We start from the raw sequence: 15,401 nt of genomic DNA, 5'->3' as shown, positions 1-15,401 counted from the left end.
CATTATGTTCCATCATTGTCACTAACATCAAAACTCTCATTATAGGTTGTCATTTCAATCTCCTCTTTTGGTGGTTAATGACAGTATGGTTAGTGATGATTCCCAAGTTTTTTTTTGAGTGGTTGATAATTCCCAAGTGTGGCAAGAATTGTACTCCCTCCGTCCAAAAATACTTGTCATCAAAATGAATAAGAAGGGATGTATCTAAAACTAAAATACGTCTAGAGACATCTTCTTTTGTCCATTTTGATGACAAGTATTTCCGGACGGAGGGAGTAGCACTTTTCGAAAGTGGAGGTCGTAAGTACATATTAACCCCCCAAACAGCCCAAATAGGCCCAAAAATCAGGCGGGCCGGTGGGCCGGCCTGTTTCCTTGCTGTGTCGTGCCTGCGCGCAGCACGACCCATGATGTATTAGGCCCATTTAGACCGTGCCGGCCCAGGCCAACTTTGGCGGGGGCACCCTCCGTCCCTCCGTTCGTGGGGATGTAGCTTTACTCCATCCCGGTCGGCCGGTTGGGGGCCAAGCCAAATCCAAACTCAGAACTGAAAGTGCCTCGCCTTGAACCCTAGGAAACCTCGCGGGTGCGGTTGGCTACCGTGCTGGACATTCAGCGAGAGTGCTCCTCTTCCTCGCCGGTGAGAACACAGCTTCTTCTTGCATTTTATTGTATAAGCACAAGCATACATTGGTACCATCCCAGATCTGGTTCTTGCTCTCATTTCACCCCCGTTTGTTGTACTCTGCGTGCTCAAGCTTCTCGGATGAGACCAAGATATCTCTCTTTGTAAAGACACACGTCTTCCCTTTGGAATCCATAATAGTTTTGCAGGTTCCTTTGCTGCGCTACTGAAAATCTATGCACGCCTGCTCTGCTCGCCAAACCGCTTAGGGTGCGTGTGTCAGACTGTCAGTGCCCAGATTAGCCCTGCCCAAAAGTAAATAAACAAATGGGTTCCCTTTATACTGATAACCTATGATTGACCAGACATTAGTGACGGTCTCCTTTTTCATTTCATTTTCTGAAATTTTTAGGTACTGTCCTTACTGGCGTAGTATTACAGAAAGTGTCATGTTCTGGGTCTGTGCCCATAGCCGACTAGGGGATATGCTCAATGCCAAGCAAGATTTCTTACTTGTCAACAAATATTTTGATGCCCTATTGTGGTACGCATTTTTCGGTTGGTCGATTACCCAGGGTGGCGGCAACCATTCTGCTCCATGACCCCCAGTTTGATGCTGAAGTCACAACAATTATGAGCACTAACCAAGACTTGCAATACTTAGTGTGAAGAGTCCACTAAACAAATAAAACCTTCATACTATTGATGTAGCATGATAACATGGACACTCTTGAGAAAACTGAACTTCTCTGCTGGGGCCTCATTACTTGATGTATTAATCGTGGAATGTGTATATACATGGCAGGTTATCTAGTCTTTGTGGTTAAGGAAGGAATCTGAGGTAGGGTTGCTATGAAGTCAGGTGATAAGAAGGTCATGAGAAGTTACAGTGATCAGATCATACACCTTGATTACAGAGACTTTGGGCGTTGGAAGGTCGAAAAATTTGCTCGTTATGTTGACAACCTATTGCTCGCCCGTCGTAATGTTGACTTGCACACATTCCGTCTGCATTGGGATCCTCATGTTCCCCTGAACTGCAATGATGTCAGAAAGTGGATTCGCTACGCTGTGAATCATAAAGTTAAAGTGCTTGACGTGGAGCTTCGCATGTATGATAAGACTAATTTACCTCCTGGCATTTTCACCTGCCGCCCACTTCAGGAGCTAAATTTGCAGTGGGGTGGAGCTCCTTTTCGAGATTATGAGCATAAGGGACTTGTGCTCCCTGACATAATCAAGCTTCCTTCTCTTAAAAAACTGACTCTACGCGATGTGGAAGTGCATGAGCTTCCTCTGGAGAGTTTCATTGCCCGGAGCCCTGGCCTAGAAGACTTGCATCTGATAGACTCTGCAGTGTGTCTTGAGCACATAAAATCAAAAGCGCTAAAAAGGCTAACCATTGATGGTTCCATGTATGGACCGGATAGAATGACAATTTCTGCTCCTAATCTCATTAGCTTTGAGTGCACCGTTTTTTCACTGGAAGATATTGTTTGGAGGGACCAGCCATCACTAGAGAGCGCACACATAAATACTTGTGGGCGTACATTTGGTGGTGAATCTAGGTTTACAGGAGTTCTTGTGCATGCCAAAAAACTTGCACTATTTGGTTGTGACATAAAGGTATGCTTATCAGAAGACAGGCCTGTTGTTCTGTTTGGTATTTTTCTACTCCCTCTGGAAAGATTTATAAGACGTTTTAGAAAGTGTAGTTCAAATCTCGGCACGTTAAGAAAATTCGGTCGTTTCCATTTTTGCCCCTGCGCTCACTCACTCACCCGCACTCACCCATTCCCCTCTCGCACTCACTCGCCCGCGTCGACGTCTCCCTGCCCGAATCCGGCGCGGTGGCGACGCGCCTCACTCTCCGGCGTGGTGGCGACGCTCCTCCCTCTCGCCCGCGTCGACACCTCCCTCTCGGCCGCTTCGCAGCCTCCCTTCTCCTCTTGTCGCCGCCTCTCCCTCTCCTCGCCCGCGTTGTCTAGCCAAAATTGTTTTTTTAGTGAGGTCAGGATGAGCGGGAGGAGCGCGTTCGTCCCCCGCGCTGACGTCGGCGTCGAGGAATAAGCAGGTGGAGGGCATGGCGGAGCGGCGCCGCCGCAAGCACCTCAATGACCTCCGCTCCGTCTTACTCCAAGATCTAGAAGGTAAAAAATGCAACTCTTTTTCATTTTTATCATGCCAGATGGAGCAATCTTGGGAGTAAATCAAGATGAGCGTGTCTTCTTGGTGCGAATTTGATTTTGGGCATCTGGATTGACTACATCCGCATCTGCATCCAAAGTCACACATTGCCGCCAATGGAGCAGAGCAAAAGGAGGAGGGCGACACCCAGGGAGAGGGGCGGTAGGAACACGAGCGAGCGGCTGTTTTAGATGAGGAGGAGCGGAGGCAGCGATGACATGGTGCAGGCGACCTTCCATCTGTTGCTGACCAGTGGAGGAGGAGCAGGAGGACGTCGGCGCCGTCGGTGAGCACTCCTCTCTGTAGATCTGATTGCTTGCCGCATGCTTGTTGAGTATTGCAAACTTGCTCCTCACTGATGATGATGACACAAAGATCTAACTGAATTTCTCGCATGCCTAGTCCTGAATCTTGATTATGTCAATGTTCACAGGAATGTGGAGAACAATCAATTTGCAGGATCAATCCCAGAGAAGATGCTCAGCGTCCCAAAATTAGTGCAGAAGACAGGACAACCACGTAACCATTCAATTTCTGCATAAGAAAGGACAACCATTTAACCATTCTGATCCACGGTTCCTCTCCGACGACAGTGAGTTGCTGTTTGTACTCCATGTTCTTTTGCTTGTACTGCTAGTGGTTATGCTTGTGCTGCTATATCTTCTGGTGCTGCTAGATTAATATGAGTAGGAGTAGAGTACATGCAGTAGTTAGAGTGCTTGCTCAGAGTAGGATTTTTGTTAGGAGCAGTTAGAGTACTCTACTGGAAGTCTGAAAGTACTCCTTGTAAGAGTAGTTTTTTTTTTAGAAAAGGAGGATGACCCCCGGCCTCTGCATCTAGGAGAGTGAGGCGTATAATCCATTTCCACAAACAACTTTAAAACAATATAATCCATTTCGACAAAAAAGACTCCATGGATGCATTTCCACAAACAAGTCTCATCATAGCACTACAAGTCTCAACATACTCCACTGCATGCTCAGTCGACATCTTGTCCTAGAATCTCCATGGCATTATCATAAACTTCACGAGGGAAATGTATCATAGGCGGTAGCATTCCTTGCCTTCAGCATCATATCTGGGTCGAGCAACAGCGGTCAGGAACATTACTTTGCCAATACAGTTCTTGTTCCGAATGGTTCTGACCGGGTCATCTTCATGAGGGAGGAGGTAGTAGTTTCTGTTCATTTTTGTCATATAGAACCACTTTTCGTCAATATGCACAATGTTGTGCATACTGATGAATTTAGGTCTTGTAGCTGCTAAAGTTGTCTCATCAAGCATCGACATACAAAACTTGATTCTTTCTCTTTTATTCTTTTCTTTCAAGCTTGGCTTCAAACGATTGGAGTGCCTCCTAATCTTGTGAAGCTTGAGTTTCTGGTAGAGTGTAGTATGACTGACACCCAATGCGCGAGCAAGTGACCTGAGAGTCGACCTTCTATTCAATGGAACTGTGGGGATTTGAGATAGGACATTATCCTTTCCTTTCCTTCCACATCTTCTTTTCTTTTGGTTGGACACATCCACCTCCTTACCAAGCTCTTTTTGTCGCTCTGCTGTCCTCCAGATTCTCTGAATAACTTGAATATCAGCTTGAAAAATTCGAGCAACATCCTTCTTGTCAGTTCTTTTGAACTCGCCACCCCTACTCATATTCAGCGTAAGCATTGCCATGTAAGCAGCATATCTCTGCTCATCTGTTAGTGACTTTCTTTGCCTTCGTATTTGCTGAACACCTACAGCAACAAAAGAAAAATAGGAAAATTAGGGAAATTGTGTTAGAATAAGAAAACTGAAAATTACTCTTATTTAAAGCACTAGGAGTAGGCATATGCAAATTTCAGCAAGTTAAATGAATTTGAGCAAGTTAAACTTGTTGTTAAACATATGTTAAGTTCTATGAACATATATTCAGTTTTCATGAACATTTTGGAGTATGTGTATAGTATGTGTAGATGAACATATATTCAGTTTTCATGAACACTTTAGAGTATGTTAAACCTGATATTTGTATAGCATCGGCTAGTGCATACTCAAAAACACCAAATCTTGTTAACAACAAGCAAAGGAATTGCTATTAAAGCACTAGGAGTAGGATGCCTATGCATATGCCAACATCCGGTGCACAACTAAAAGCAGATGTACTTCTATACAAGGAGTATGTGTATGTAGTACCTGTTGCTTTTTCTTGGACATTTAATGTTTCTTCTTGGACATCTGCTACTTCTTCTTCTTGGACCATATTCACATCAGCTTCTTCTTCTCCTGAAGGTGGTGAGCAGTTCAGGTCTGGGAGCATTTTGTGCTGCTGCTGCTATGTTCCGGTACTGTTGATGTGATACTGCTTCTCCTCTTGCTACTGATCCTGTGCTGTTGCTCCACTTGCTACTGTTGTTGTGCTGGTGCTGCTCTTGCTGATAATGCTGCTAATAATGCCGCCTGCTATTGATACTGCTGATAATGCTGTTGTTGTTGCTGGTCCTCTTGATCAACTGCTCCTCTTGATCAGCTGTTGTGTTAATGATGCTCTTAATGCTTTTGTTGTCCTAATCCTGAGCTATCGATCTCTTGATGTGGAGTAATTTGAAGATCTCTTTTGTTGTCCTACTCCTGTACTCTTGATCTTGATCTGGAGCACACCTGATTCCTTGATCTGGAGTAATTTGAAGATCTCCTGATCTGGTGTTGTGCTATGATGAGAAATTATTGCTACTGTGATTTATTGCTGCTCTCGAAGCTACTCCTCTTGATCTTATACTCCACTGTCAAGCACATGGATCTTGTACTCCACTATAGTGGAATTGATTTTGATCTCGTATCTTGCTAATGTATTGCTTCTCCTTGCTCTGGGCGACGCGAGGAGTACCTGGGCGAGGAGCACCTGGGCGCGAGGAGGAGGGCTAGGGCGCGAGGAGGAGGACCTGGGCGCGCGAGCAGGAGGGCCAGGGCGCGAGGAGGACCTGGGCGCGCGAGGAGGAGGGCCTGGGCGCGGCGACGGCAAGGCTGGGCGCGAGGAGGAGGACCAGGGCACGGCAACGGCCAGGCTGGGCGCGTGGAGGGGCCCGGCGGCGACAAGGCTGGGCGCAGCCAGGCGACGGGGACGAGCGGGTGACGACGGGGACCAGCTCCTGGACACAGCCAGGCGACGGGGACCAGCTCCTGGACACAGCCAGGCGACGGCGACGGCAAGGCTGGGGGCGTGGATACGGGGACGACGCGAGGAAGAAGACGACTGGTTCGAAATTCAAAATAAGGGCATAATGGTCTATTTGCACTTTTGTCGGCTGTGTCTGAAAATCCCTCAACGTCTTATAAATCTTTCCAGAGGGAGTACTTTGTTTTCTTGCGAAAATATGAATTCTCTTTTGTCATGAATTCTATATCGAAAAGGGATTAATAAAACTATATGCTCTCTGCTCTGTATCTAGAGCTGTGGCGCGTGGTTGCTGTTGCTTGTAGTTGATAGTAGCATGTCAGCGTGTATTGCCATATTTCCAGAAAGCAAAATGGAAGTCAATAAAGTGGTTTTACTTAAAAGTTAAACACTTCTGCTGCAACTAAAAGGCAAATATAATGCGATTGACTAATTTGTCAATGTACATTTTTTTTCATGCTTTGCTTAATTTACCTCCTGTAAGTTCTCAATATTGGTTATTTGACTTTTTTGCTGATGATGTTCTGAAGATATTAAGATATATATATGGGGAAATGCCTGCAAGATAAACTTGTGTATCACATGTATTGCTTAATTTTCCTATCCTGATGGATTGAATATTGGTGCCCTTACATTTTCAAAGTGCAGCAATGGATTTTGCCCTATTTCAAGGCGTATTTGTCTATTTGAGATCAATAGCTTTTAGTTTTCTTTCTTAAAGGCTCTTCATGTGTTATGTTTGTTGAGATTGGTGATGATTGAATGTTGGTTGCCTTTACATTGCCGGTGCGCAGTCATGGTCATTTACTGAGGTGTATTTGAAATCAGAAGTTCTCTGTTTCCTTTCTAGGAGGTTCTTCGCAAGTTATGTTTATTGAAGTTTAATTCTAGCGTGGTAGGCTTAATTTTGCGTGTGTACCCTTTTCAAATTTTTTGCTGCTGAAATGGATGTGAATGTGCAAAGCAATATATACGAGACCATGAGTTTATCCATTAATGCTGAACTAGTTCTGATAATTCATGTTGGTCTAAGTTCTAACAAACAACTGTTGGATTCATAATATTTTTCTATACTGATCTGTTTTTGTGATTTACTTTTCTTCTACCAGTCGTTTACACTAGAACAGAGCAAACTTTCAATTTTAGTAAAAGTGCATCAGATATGAAGGAAACATTCAGAATATGAAAGCTAAGATATCAACGTCATTCTGTTTGATAATGATATTTTAAGCACTTACTGATTTGCTGTGCGTAAGCAAATGGCAGAAAAAACATGAACTTTAGAGATTGTGTTTGATAAGTTCAAGGTGCAGCTATTGTAGAAACATTGGGCAATGTTTCATTTGTTTGTTTTCATAGTGAGACATTTTGTCTGCTGGCTTCTTATAGCTTTCAACATTAGTTGTCAACTGTGGTGCGAAAGTCTTGTAGTGGTAGTGCTACATTTTCATGATGTCTTGTGTGGCAATGGTCATTTGGTCTTTTCCCATTTTTGTTCAATTATTATACATTATCATGCTTGTTTCTGCTTCGGAATAGTCATAACTCGCTTGCCTACTCACTTAATCAAGGTTATGTTGGAAAATGAGCTGCCTACATGTTCAGTGTTTGAGAACCTTGTAACTCTTGAAATTGGCAAATGGCACTTGACCAAGGACTTCTATGTTTTGCTTCGCTTCCTCCAGCTTTCACCAAGACTAGAAGAGCTCACTCTGATGCATAAACAGGTACGCTGCACGTAATATTATTGAATTGATTTTCTTAAAAAGGTTCGCTAACATGTAGGACCTTTTTTGTTTCCTCTCTTCCTGTTTGTCTCTAGCTCGACGAAGCAGCAGAAACAGAAGGCATGCCTACTGATGGAATGACCTTCCAGTGTCCATTCCTTAAAAGTGTCATCATACAGTATTCAGAGGGTGACGATGGAATTGACAAGCTGGTGGATGTTCTGGTAACGAATGGTATCAGTTCGGACAAGATAAGTGTAACTTCCTACGAAGATATCAAAAAGAGGGCCTTCGCTGAGAACGCACGCGCCGAAGAGGAACGCCCGAAGCAGAAGAGGGCGAAGAAAAATCCAGACTGGGAAGATGATGACTCCGACGAACAGAGTGACCCTGATGATCCTAGCGGTGACGAGTATGATCCTGATGACTTTTGAGGAGCGTGGGTTTGGCACTGGCAGCAATGAATCTGACCATGATGATCTCTAGAGCTCTGTAGGGTTAAGGGTTACCCAGCCATTAGTTTCCCTTTTGTTCTGCATGAGACCTTCATTTGGATCCTTCCTTTTATTATTATGTCCTGAAACTTGGTGAATGCTGGATTACGGAGCAGCGGATCTTATCTATATGTATGCTGTAAGCATTTGCACTGCTTGAGCATTGCTGTGTAGCGTCTTGGCTCCACGTTTGATTTCCGCGCCTGCTGTTTTGCCGAAATCATCTGGAACAGAGGTGTTTGCAATTGCTCTGCTGTTAGCTGTGTGACTACTGATGGTTCTTCGATGTGGGCTGGAAATAGATGCGTGGATGTTCTGTGTCTGAAAATATTTTTAAATAAACCTGACCTTCCATTGTACCGCCTCCGTCTCGAAATTCTTGTCTTAGATAAGAATTTTGAGATGGAGATAATACTTGTGAAAAAGTAAAAAAAAAACCTTGACTGTTTTTAAAAAGATACGAATTTTTGGTCAAAATAGTTTGAATAATGACCCTATAATAGCAAATAAATTTCAACTCGCTTCAGTGCTTGTAGTTGTCATTAGGTGGTTTTCATTATTTCTTGTGTTCGTTGTACTGCCATTAAATAAATAAATTCTGTTTTTTGCCTTGAAGTCAACTCTGGGCTTATTTTCCATGAAAATTTATATACTAGTGCAAAAGAAAATTAAGTTTATTGTAAAAAACTTCTGAACTATTTTGACTTTTTTTTGTAATTATTAAATATTTTTCCCCATATAAGCTGTAGGAACCAAGACTCCAAGAGGTAGTATTTCCCTGTAGATGCTCTGATAGTGCTGCTGCTTCGCCCGCGCTCCCCGAAAATCAGAAGCGAAGCGCGCGCGGGAGGACACGAGGAGCGGCGCTGGGAAGCACAGCAGGCCTCGACGCCGCAGGTCAGCCCTCATCCTCCTCTTATCTCCCCGCCCACCCCCCTCCTTTCTCTCTGCGGCGTTACGCGTCGGCCCATCTGCCCCTCACGACGGCGTCCTCCATGTCGGATGCGGCTCGGCCACCACGGCCAGCAGTCCATGCCGGCCGCTGCCTCCTGCCACTCATGGCGACCGCCGCGTCACCCACCACCGCCGGGACCCCATGGAGACCGAGCCTTTTCCCCTCGCCCCCATGGCCGTCACCCCATGGCGGCTGCTCTTGTGTAAGCGCTGCTGTGTATGTGCTGTTATTTCTGTACAAGTGCTGCTGTTGTATTCTTGACATATAACCTTCCACAGATATTCACATGTTGCACACAAGTTAGTTTTAAACATTACTCCCTCTGTAGAGAAATATAAGAGCGTTTCCCTATATTCAAAGTACAATGTTCATCCTATTACAAATGAGCAATTCCATTTTGGACAATGATCATCCAAATAATATTCAGAATTGAGTCTCTCATGTGAATTCCAAGTGTCTATTCTTGAACACATCCAAACAACATTATTCAGGTTCAATTTCAATATCAATGTCTGCGAGGTTTGATGTTGGGACCAATTCAATTCCATGGCCCTCAATATCAACATCAACATCCAAATGGAGCCTTAGAATATTACTACTACACATGAGGATATAGGAGGCCAAATTTGGTGAGTGAGTTGGACTTTCTCTCATCGACATACTGCAAATTGTTCATGCAGGGTTGAGAATAAGAAACAGTGATCTTTCCTACTTGGGCGAAATGCCTTGTTACTACGACGTTGCCGACATCCTCATGGAGGAGGAGGTGACCGTGCTCGCGTTATCCTTTGCTTCATTTATGCTTGTGCAGATGGCATGAATACCCTACTGTAATCGCAGCTTATTTCGGTTGTTTTCCAAGTAACTGCAAATGGCATTGGTCTGCTAGATCCTGGCGCCGAGAGAAACAGTGTAAGCATTTTTTTTACGCTAAGTGTAAGCATCTGTCCAATGATATTTGTGTATTTATGTTTAACTGCTATGTTAAACCTGCTGATGGGCAACTGCTGCCAATTCTTCCTCTGCCATATTTGTTAGCGAACACCAACTTGGAGTTAGATGCTTTGGTTTTTTAGCACCTTTTCTTGCTACTATGGACAATGAAATGGCATATTATCTGGTTCCAATGCTTAATCGCTTATATTCTTTATGTTCAGGTTGAAAAGGGTGCTAAATTAGACCTTCCATTTTGGCTTGCGCATGGAATGCTGTCTCTGGAACAAGCGGTGTCAATAAATGTACCTCCTTGCTTCACCCAGAAGTAGGTTTCTTCTTCTAAAAGAAGGAAGTAGGTTTCTTCGTAATCTATTTTTTTGTATTTGTAGAAAGTCTTGAGAGGGTCACCAATATATACTGGATGCAGTAGTATGGTTGTTCTCATTTCAACAAATTTACATGGAAGTTCCACTTGTCAACTTAATGATGCTTTCAGTAAAATACCCTTTTTAACTGAATGAAATACCCATTGGTTGAGTTTTGTGGCTTGTGTGACGTAATTGGCATGCAGAACTCGGAAGGAGATCCAAGCTGATGCAGCCTGTGTTGATTTGAGGGTTCGGCGCCCTTACTTTTATGAGCTTGGATGCAAGATTGTTCCTCTGTAAGTTCTGAACGACCTCAGTTACACATTCTATTTTATTTCCATTTTTTTCTATCCCTTTACCTTTCTCTGTGCAATCTTAAATTCGCAAATTCTCATTAAAATGTTTCTATACGATCTTTGTTAGAAATAGATTACCCACTCCACTGCTTTGCAGAACTTTCATGAGCCTTAGACATGTTATATTCTCAGTTACAATAACCGGGTAATTGTGTAGGCATACAACACTACAATGCATTATCCTTTCTACATGTATTCTGATTTTGTAAAAATTTAAATGCTTACATTCCCATAAAAAAGATAATTGCAGTCGCATATTAAGTTAAAATAGGAGGAACTTCTGTAAGTTCAAGTAGCTGTAATCTTGGGGAAAAGATGCAGTTAATAATGTGAATTGTGCATAGGTAAGTTGACTGCCTGCGAACAGAAATGCAATCATATGGTTTTCTTTACTGAGGGCTCAGACTAACACATGCTTTTAACCACACGCACAATGTTATCTCCCATCTCAATTTAACCAAACTATGTTCAAATTGGTGTTTAATCCAAATGATTATAACTTCCAGCCTCATGGTCTGAGCATGTTCTCTTGTTCCAATTTGGCACTTGGCAGCAAGCTCCCCTTTGTCTGCTCCAACAAATGATTTAATAAGTCATAGGGAGACATGCCTTTTTGCTTTAGCTTCGTAGTTTTGCTTCTAACAAGATTCAAATAAACTGCACCTTCTTGAAATGTGATTGATTGTTCTTCTTGTTCTTTCATTTTATTCCAAATAAGGCAGTATATGGTCGCTTTGAAATGATCAAATATATTCCTTGCTGATTCTACCATTGTTGCCAAGATCAAATCATCATTCCAGGAAATTTAATCATACACGTGACAAATAACCTCTGATGCCACCAGGTCAATTTGTGCTCTGGACATGCGTTGATTCTGTGCATATGATGATACAAACAGAGTACACCATAACTAAGTCTTTTTTTTATTCAAGAGCTCCAGTCCCCCAATTTCAGAAATGAAATTGAAAATACATCACCCGAATGAGTCACACAAGACGGCCATGGCCAAAACCAGCCATGCAACCACAGTAAGGTAGCACATCTATTGCAAGGACTAAGATGCAATGGTTCAACTTGGAAACACAGCTCCCAGCACAGAAACTACTTACAATCAGGTCACCAGAAAAACACTAGAACAGAACATGAACCAGTTCAAAATATTGCAGCTAAAAGGAGCCACACTCAGGTGCTTCTACTGCATTGCTCACTCCCGAGGCACCTTCAATACGTAGGACCATTGGACCCCCTGCCTCAGCTGAAAAAATTCACTGGCCACCAGCGTTAGGATAGTTTTGCTGCATTGCGACGGTGTAACTAAGTTTTCCCAAATAAACAAGTTGTGGTTATTTGAGGTTTGTCCCTTTTCAAAGGCATACTCTGGACGATGTACTTAATTAGGTGTTATGACCGGCATGTTAGGGGCTTAGCCCAGTTAGTTGTGGCTTATTAGGGGCTTAGCCCAATTATCGTTATTAGGGGCTTGGGAGTCAAGTAAACCTCTCTATATAAGGAGAGGAGATGTATCAATCTAATCAAGCAAAGAAGCAATCATATTTGCTCGGCTTCCTTAGGGAGCCGGGAGACCTAACCCTAGCCGCCTCCTTCCTTGCGCCATCTCCCTCTCAGCCGCCGCCTCCTCGCGCACGACGGCGCCCAGCCGCCGGCGGCCGCGAGTTCGCCCATGACCAGCTCCCTCCTTCCCCTACAACCTCCGGCCTAGACCCGGTAGAACCCTAGTTTCTACCAGTTTGGTATCAGGTAGCTCAGTTCCGATCATGTCTTCGCCGCCGCCCACCCCGTCGCTTTCGCTGCTGACCGGCACCACTGCGCCACTGCCAATCTCTACCGCGCCGCTGGTCGCATCCTCCGGCGCCGCCACCGTCCAGATGCTGGCGCCTTCCACCGCACCACCGGCCGCCGCCTACACCCTGGAGGAGATCACCGGGGTCCTCAACGACCTCGTCACAGCCGTCCAGGAAATCCGGCTGTACCTGACTAGCCCCTACGGGCCGCCGCCGACCGCCGCCACTAGGCCGCCGGCCCTACCGTGGTACTCGCCGCATCCAGGGGCCTCCGCGGTGTTCGCTGGGACGCTGCCTCCAGCGCCCACCGCCGCCTCCGCGACGCTGTGGCTGTCGTGGCAGCCGCCGCACCAGGCGGCCTTCGCCGCGCTCGCCGGGCCACTGCAGCAGCCGCTGCGGCTGCCATCCCTCGCCACCACCGCCCAGCCCTGGCTGCAGTGGCAGCCGCCGCTCCTGGCAGCCTCCGCCGCGCCCGGCGCTTCGCCGCAGTAATCGCTGCCCGACGCAACACCGCAGCAGCCGCTGCAGTTGCAGCAGCCACCGCCGGTCAGCTCCGGCCCCGCATCGATCGCGCTGGTGGGGAGTTCCGCTCCACCAAGTCTGGTTCCCGTCCTCGCCGTCCCCGCTACCGGCTTGGTTGACCGAGTCGTTGTCTCAGCCGGTCTACACGATGGCCTCGGGGCTGCCGCATGTGCCGTCACAGCAGGCGCAGTACGGCGGGTCCTCCAGTGCCGCGGGTCCCTACATTGGCCTCGACGCGACGCAGTTCCACGGGGGCCCCCCTGTGATCATCGACCCAGCGCCGCTGCTCCGCACCGCCGAGCCGTACCCCCGCGGCGGTCATACCGAGACGGCGCCATACCCCCACGGCGGCCATACCCAGATGGCGCCGCACTTCGCCACCTACGGCGGCACCGAGGACCCCCTCAACTGGCTTAATCAGTGTGACCAGTTCTTCCGGGGGCAATGTACGGTCGCGTCGGACCGCACCTGGCTCGCTTCCTATCACCTCCGAGGCGCCGCACAGACTTGGTATTACGCTCTCGAGCAGGACGAGGGTGGCATGCCTCCATGGGAGCGTTTTCGCGAGCTCTGCCTCCTTCGCTTCAGGGCCGATACGCCGGAGCCGGCTGGCAGAGTTGGGCCGTCTTCCCTTCACCTCTACGGTGCAGGACTTCACCGGCCGCTTTCAGGCCCTGGCGTGCCACGCACCCGGCGTGACGGCTCGCCAGCGGGCTGACCTCTTCGTCGGCGGGTCTGCCGGATCATATCCGCGTGGACGTGGAGCTGCGGGGACCCCAGGACCTCCAGACGGCCATGTACTACGCCCACGCGTTCGAGCGCCGCGCGGTGGCCATCCAGTAGGCGTCACCGCCCCGGCCGCTGGGCCGCCACCCTGGCCAGACGTTCCAGCGCAGGGTCGTCCTGTTCAGGCGTCCGCGGCACCCCTCGCTGCGACCGCAGCGCGCCTGTTCCGCCGGCTCACACCGGCCGACCAACTCGAGCGTCGCTGCCAAGGGTTGTGCTTCAACTGCGACGAGCCCTACGCGCCCGGCCACGTCTATCCGCGACTCTTCTACCTGGAGGCTGCGGACTACATTGAGGAGGACGCCGCCGCAGCCGGGCTCGTCGACCTGCCCGCCCCAGCTGTCGCGGAGGTGTTTGGCGACGGTTGATCACCTCAAGGAGTTCGGCAAGCGCTTTCCCGCCTTCCAGCTCGAGGACGAGCTGTTTGTGCAGGCGGGGAGAAATGTTATGACCGGCATGTTAGGGGCTTAGCCCAGTTAGTTGTGGCCTAGTCTATCTTATCGTTATTAGGGGCTTAGCCCAATTATCGTTATTAGGGGCTTGGGAGTCAAGTAAACCTCTCTTTATAAGGAGAGGAGATGTATCAATCTAATCAAGCAAAGAAGCAATCATATTTGCTCGGCTTCCTTAGGGAGCCGGGAGACCTAACCCTAGCCGCTTCCTTCCCTGCGCCATCTCCCTCTCAGCCGCCGCCTCCTCGCGCACGACGGCGCCCAGCCGCCGGCGGCCGTGAGTTCGCCCACGACCAGCTCCCTCCTTCGCCTACAACCTCCGGCCTAGACCCGGTAGAACCCTAGTTTCTACCATTAGGACACGAGCTGACTGTAATCATCGTAATCTTGAAGTTTTCAAGGACCCAGATATAGATCTCAATGGTGGTTTGCTTTCAACTTTAGTGTGCACTAGAACACAAATAATTGAATGTTTCGTAGCCGGCTAGCCGCCTGTAGGCTATAGCACATGTTGTGAGAAACTGGGTGAACATATAGAGGTGCCACTTGACAGTGCAGTGGTTATACTCTGAGTGATCCTAATTGGGGTTTGAGTTTCTCCTGATGGTTCAGGTGATTAGTTTGAAACGGTGTAACTATTCTCAGATTAGATATGATCTATGTCAATCACAGTGCCAACCTGTCATTTCATGACATGCATTGTGTGGCACATTCTTTTGTGGTCAGTTTAGAGCTCTGAATTTCCCTGTAAGCAGACCAGGAAAGGCTCTGAATTGCTCACCTTCTATATGCAGGTGATAAAATTGACCCAAGTCACCCAACCCATCTGGTTACTGTCCACATTCAGTTTGAAAGACCCCCCTGCAGGAGGGAGTCGTCACTGCTGTTCCAATTTTGTCAGTTCTGTGAAATATTGTTAGGTGTTGCCTTTGTAGTTCGTACAATGAGCTAGGGATCCCATGAAGTTATTATGTAGAACGCGTCAAAAAGTTGTTATGTAGTGATGTCTGGGCATCTTATATACCCCCCCCCC

The 15,401-nt window shown here is 47.0% G+C and overlaps 2 protein-coding genes and 1 long non-coding RNA gene across 8 annotated transcripts in view; all 3 read left to right on the top strand.

The window, feature by feature from the left end:
* Positions 1–469: 469 nt before the first annotated feature.
* On the top strand, positions 470–8,347 carry LOC119277249 (putative F-box/LRR-repeat protein At3g42770). Its single transcript, XM_037558505.1, has 4 exons — positions 470–640; positions 1,431–2,251; positions 7,542–7,697; positions 7,793–8,347. Exons 2-4 carry the CDS (start codon positions 1,478–1,480, stop codon positions 8,129–8,131), a joined length of 1,269 nt encoding a protein of 422 aa, XP_037414402.1. The 5' UTR covers positions 470–640; positions 1,431–1,477; the 3' UTR covers positions 8,132–8,347.
* LOC119277250 lies at positions 2,280–6,357 on the top strand. Of its 4 annotated transcripts, none has more exons than XR_005137008.1 (4): positions 2,280–2,775; positions 2,913–3,098; positions 3,246–4,490; positions 5,088–6,357. It is a non-coding gene; the product is annotated as an uncharacterized LOC119277250 (long non-coding RNA). The 4 variants fall into 4 exon arrangements; XR_005137009.1 differs by having other exon boundaries at positions 2,295–2,775; positions 3,246–3,404; positions 4,384–6,357; XR_005137007.1 differs by having other exon boundaries at positions 2,302–2,775; positions 2,938–3,098; positions 3,246–3,404.
* A 631-nt stretch (positions 8,348–8,978) lies between the features above and the next one.
* Positions 8,979–15,401, top strand: part of LOC119277248 (probable DNA replication complex GINS protein PSF3) — an 8,004-nt gene continuing 1,581 nt past the window's right edge. Inside the window, exons 1-5 of one of the 3 annotated variants that reach the window (XM_037558503.1) lie at positions 8,979–9,088; positions 9,638–9,912; positions 9,987–10,058; positions 10,304–10,407; positions 10,654–10,746. In XM_037558503.1, the coding sequence (XP_037414400.1) occupies positions 9,868–9,912; positions 9,987–10,058; positions 10,304–10,407; positions 10,654–10,746 (314 nt within the window). In that variant the 5' untranslated portion in view covers positions 8,979–9,088; positions 9,638–9,867. Of the gene's footprint in view, positions 9,089–9,118; positions 9,349–9,637; positions 9,913–9,986; positions 10,059–10,303; positions 10,408–10,653; positions 10,747–15,401 lie in introns of those variants that run through there. The other 2 variants (XM_037558502.1, XM_037558504.1) reach the window with 2 other exon arrangements.

Source organism: Triticum dicoccoides, chromosome 3B (genome assembly GCF_002162155.2).
Source record: "Triticum dicoccoides isolate Atlit2015 ecotype Zavitan chromosome 3B, WEW_v2.0, whole genome shotgun sequence".
Classification (NCBI taxonomy): Eukaryota; Viridiplantae; Streptophyta; class Magnoliopsida; order Poales; family Poaceae; genus Triticum; species Triticum dicoccoides.
This window is presented reverse-complemented; position numbering and strand designations above follow the sequence as displayed.

Excerpts from the sequence above, each read along its gene's own strand:
- LOC119277249 (XM_037558505.1), top strand. The coding sequence starts at position 1,478 with ATGAAGTCAGGTGATAAGAAGGTCATGAGAAGTTACAGTGATCAGATC. Across the intron at positions 2,252-7,541 it reads TATTTGGTTGTGACATAAAG|GTTATGTTGGAAAATGAGCT; the intron begins GTATGCTTATCA and ends CACTTAATCAAG. Across the intron at positions 7,698-7,792 it reads TCACTCTGATGCATAAACAG|CTCGACGAAGCAGCAGAAAC; the intron begins GTACGCTGCACG and ends GTTTGTCTCTAG.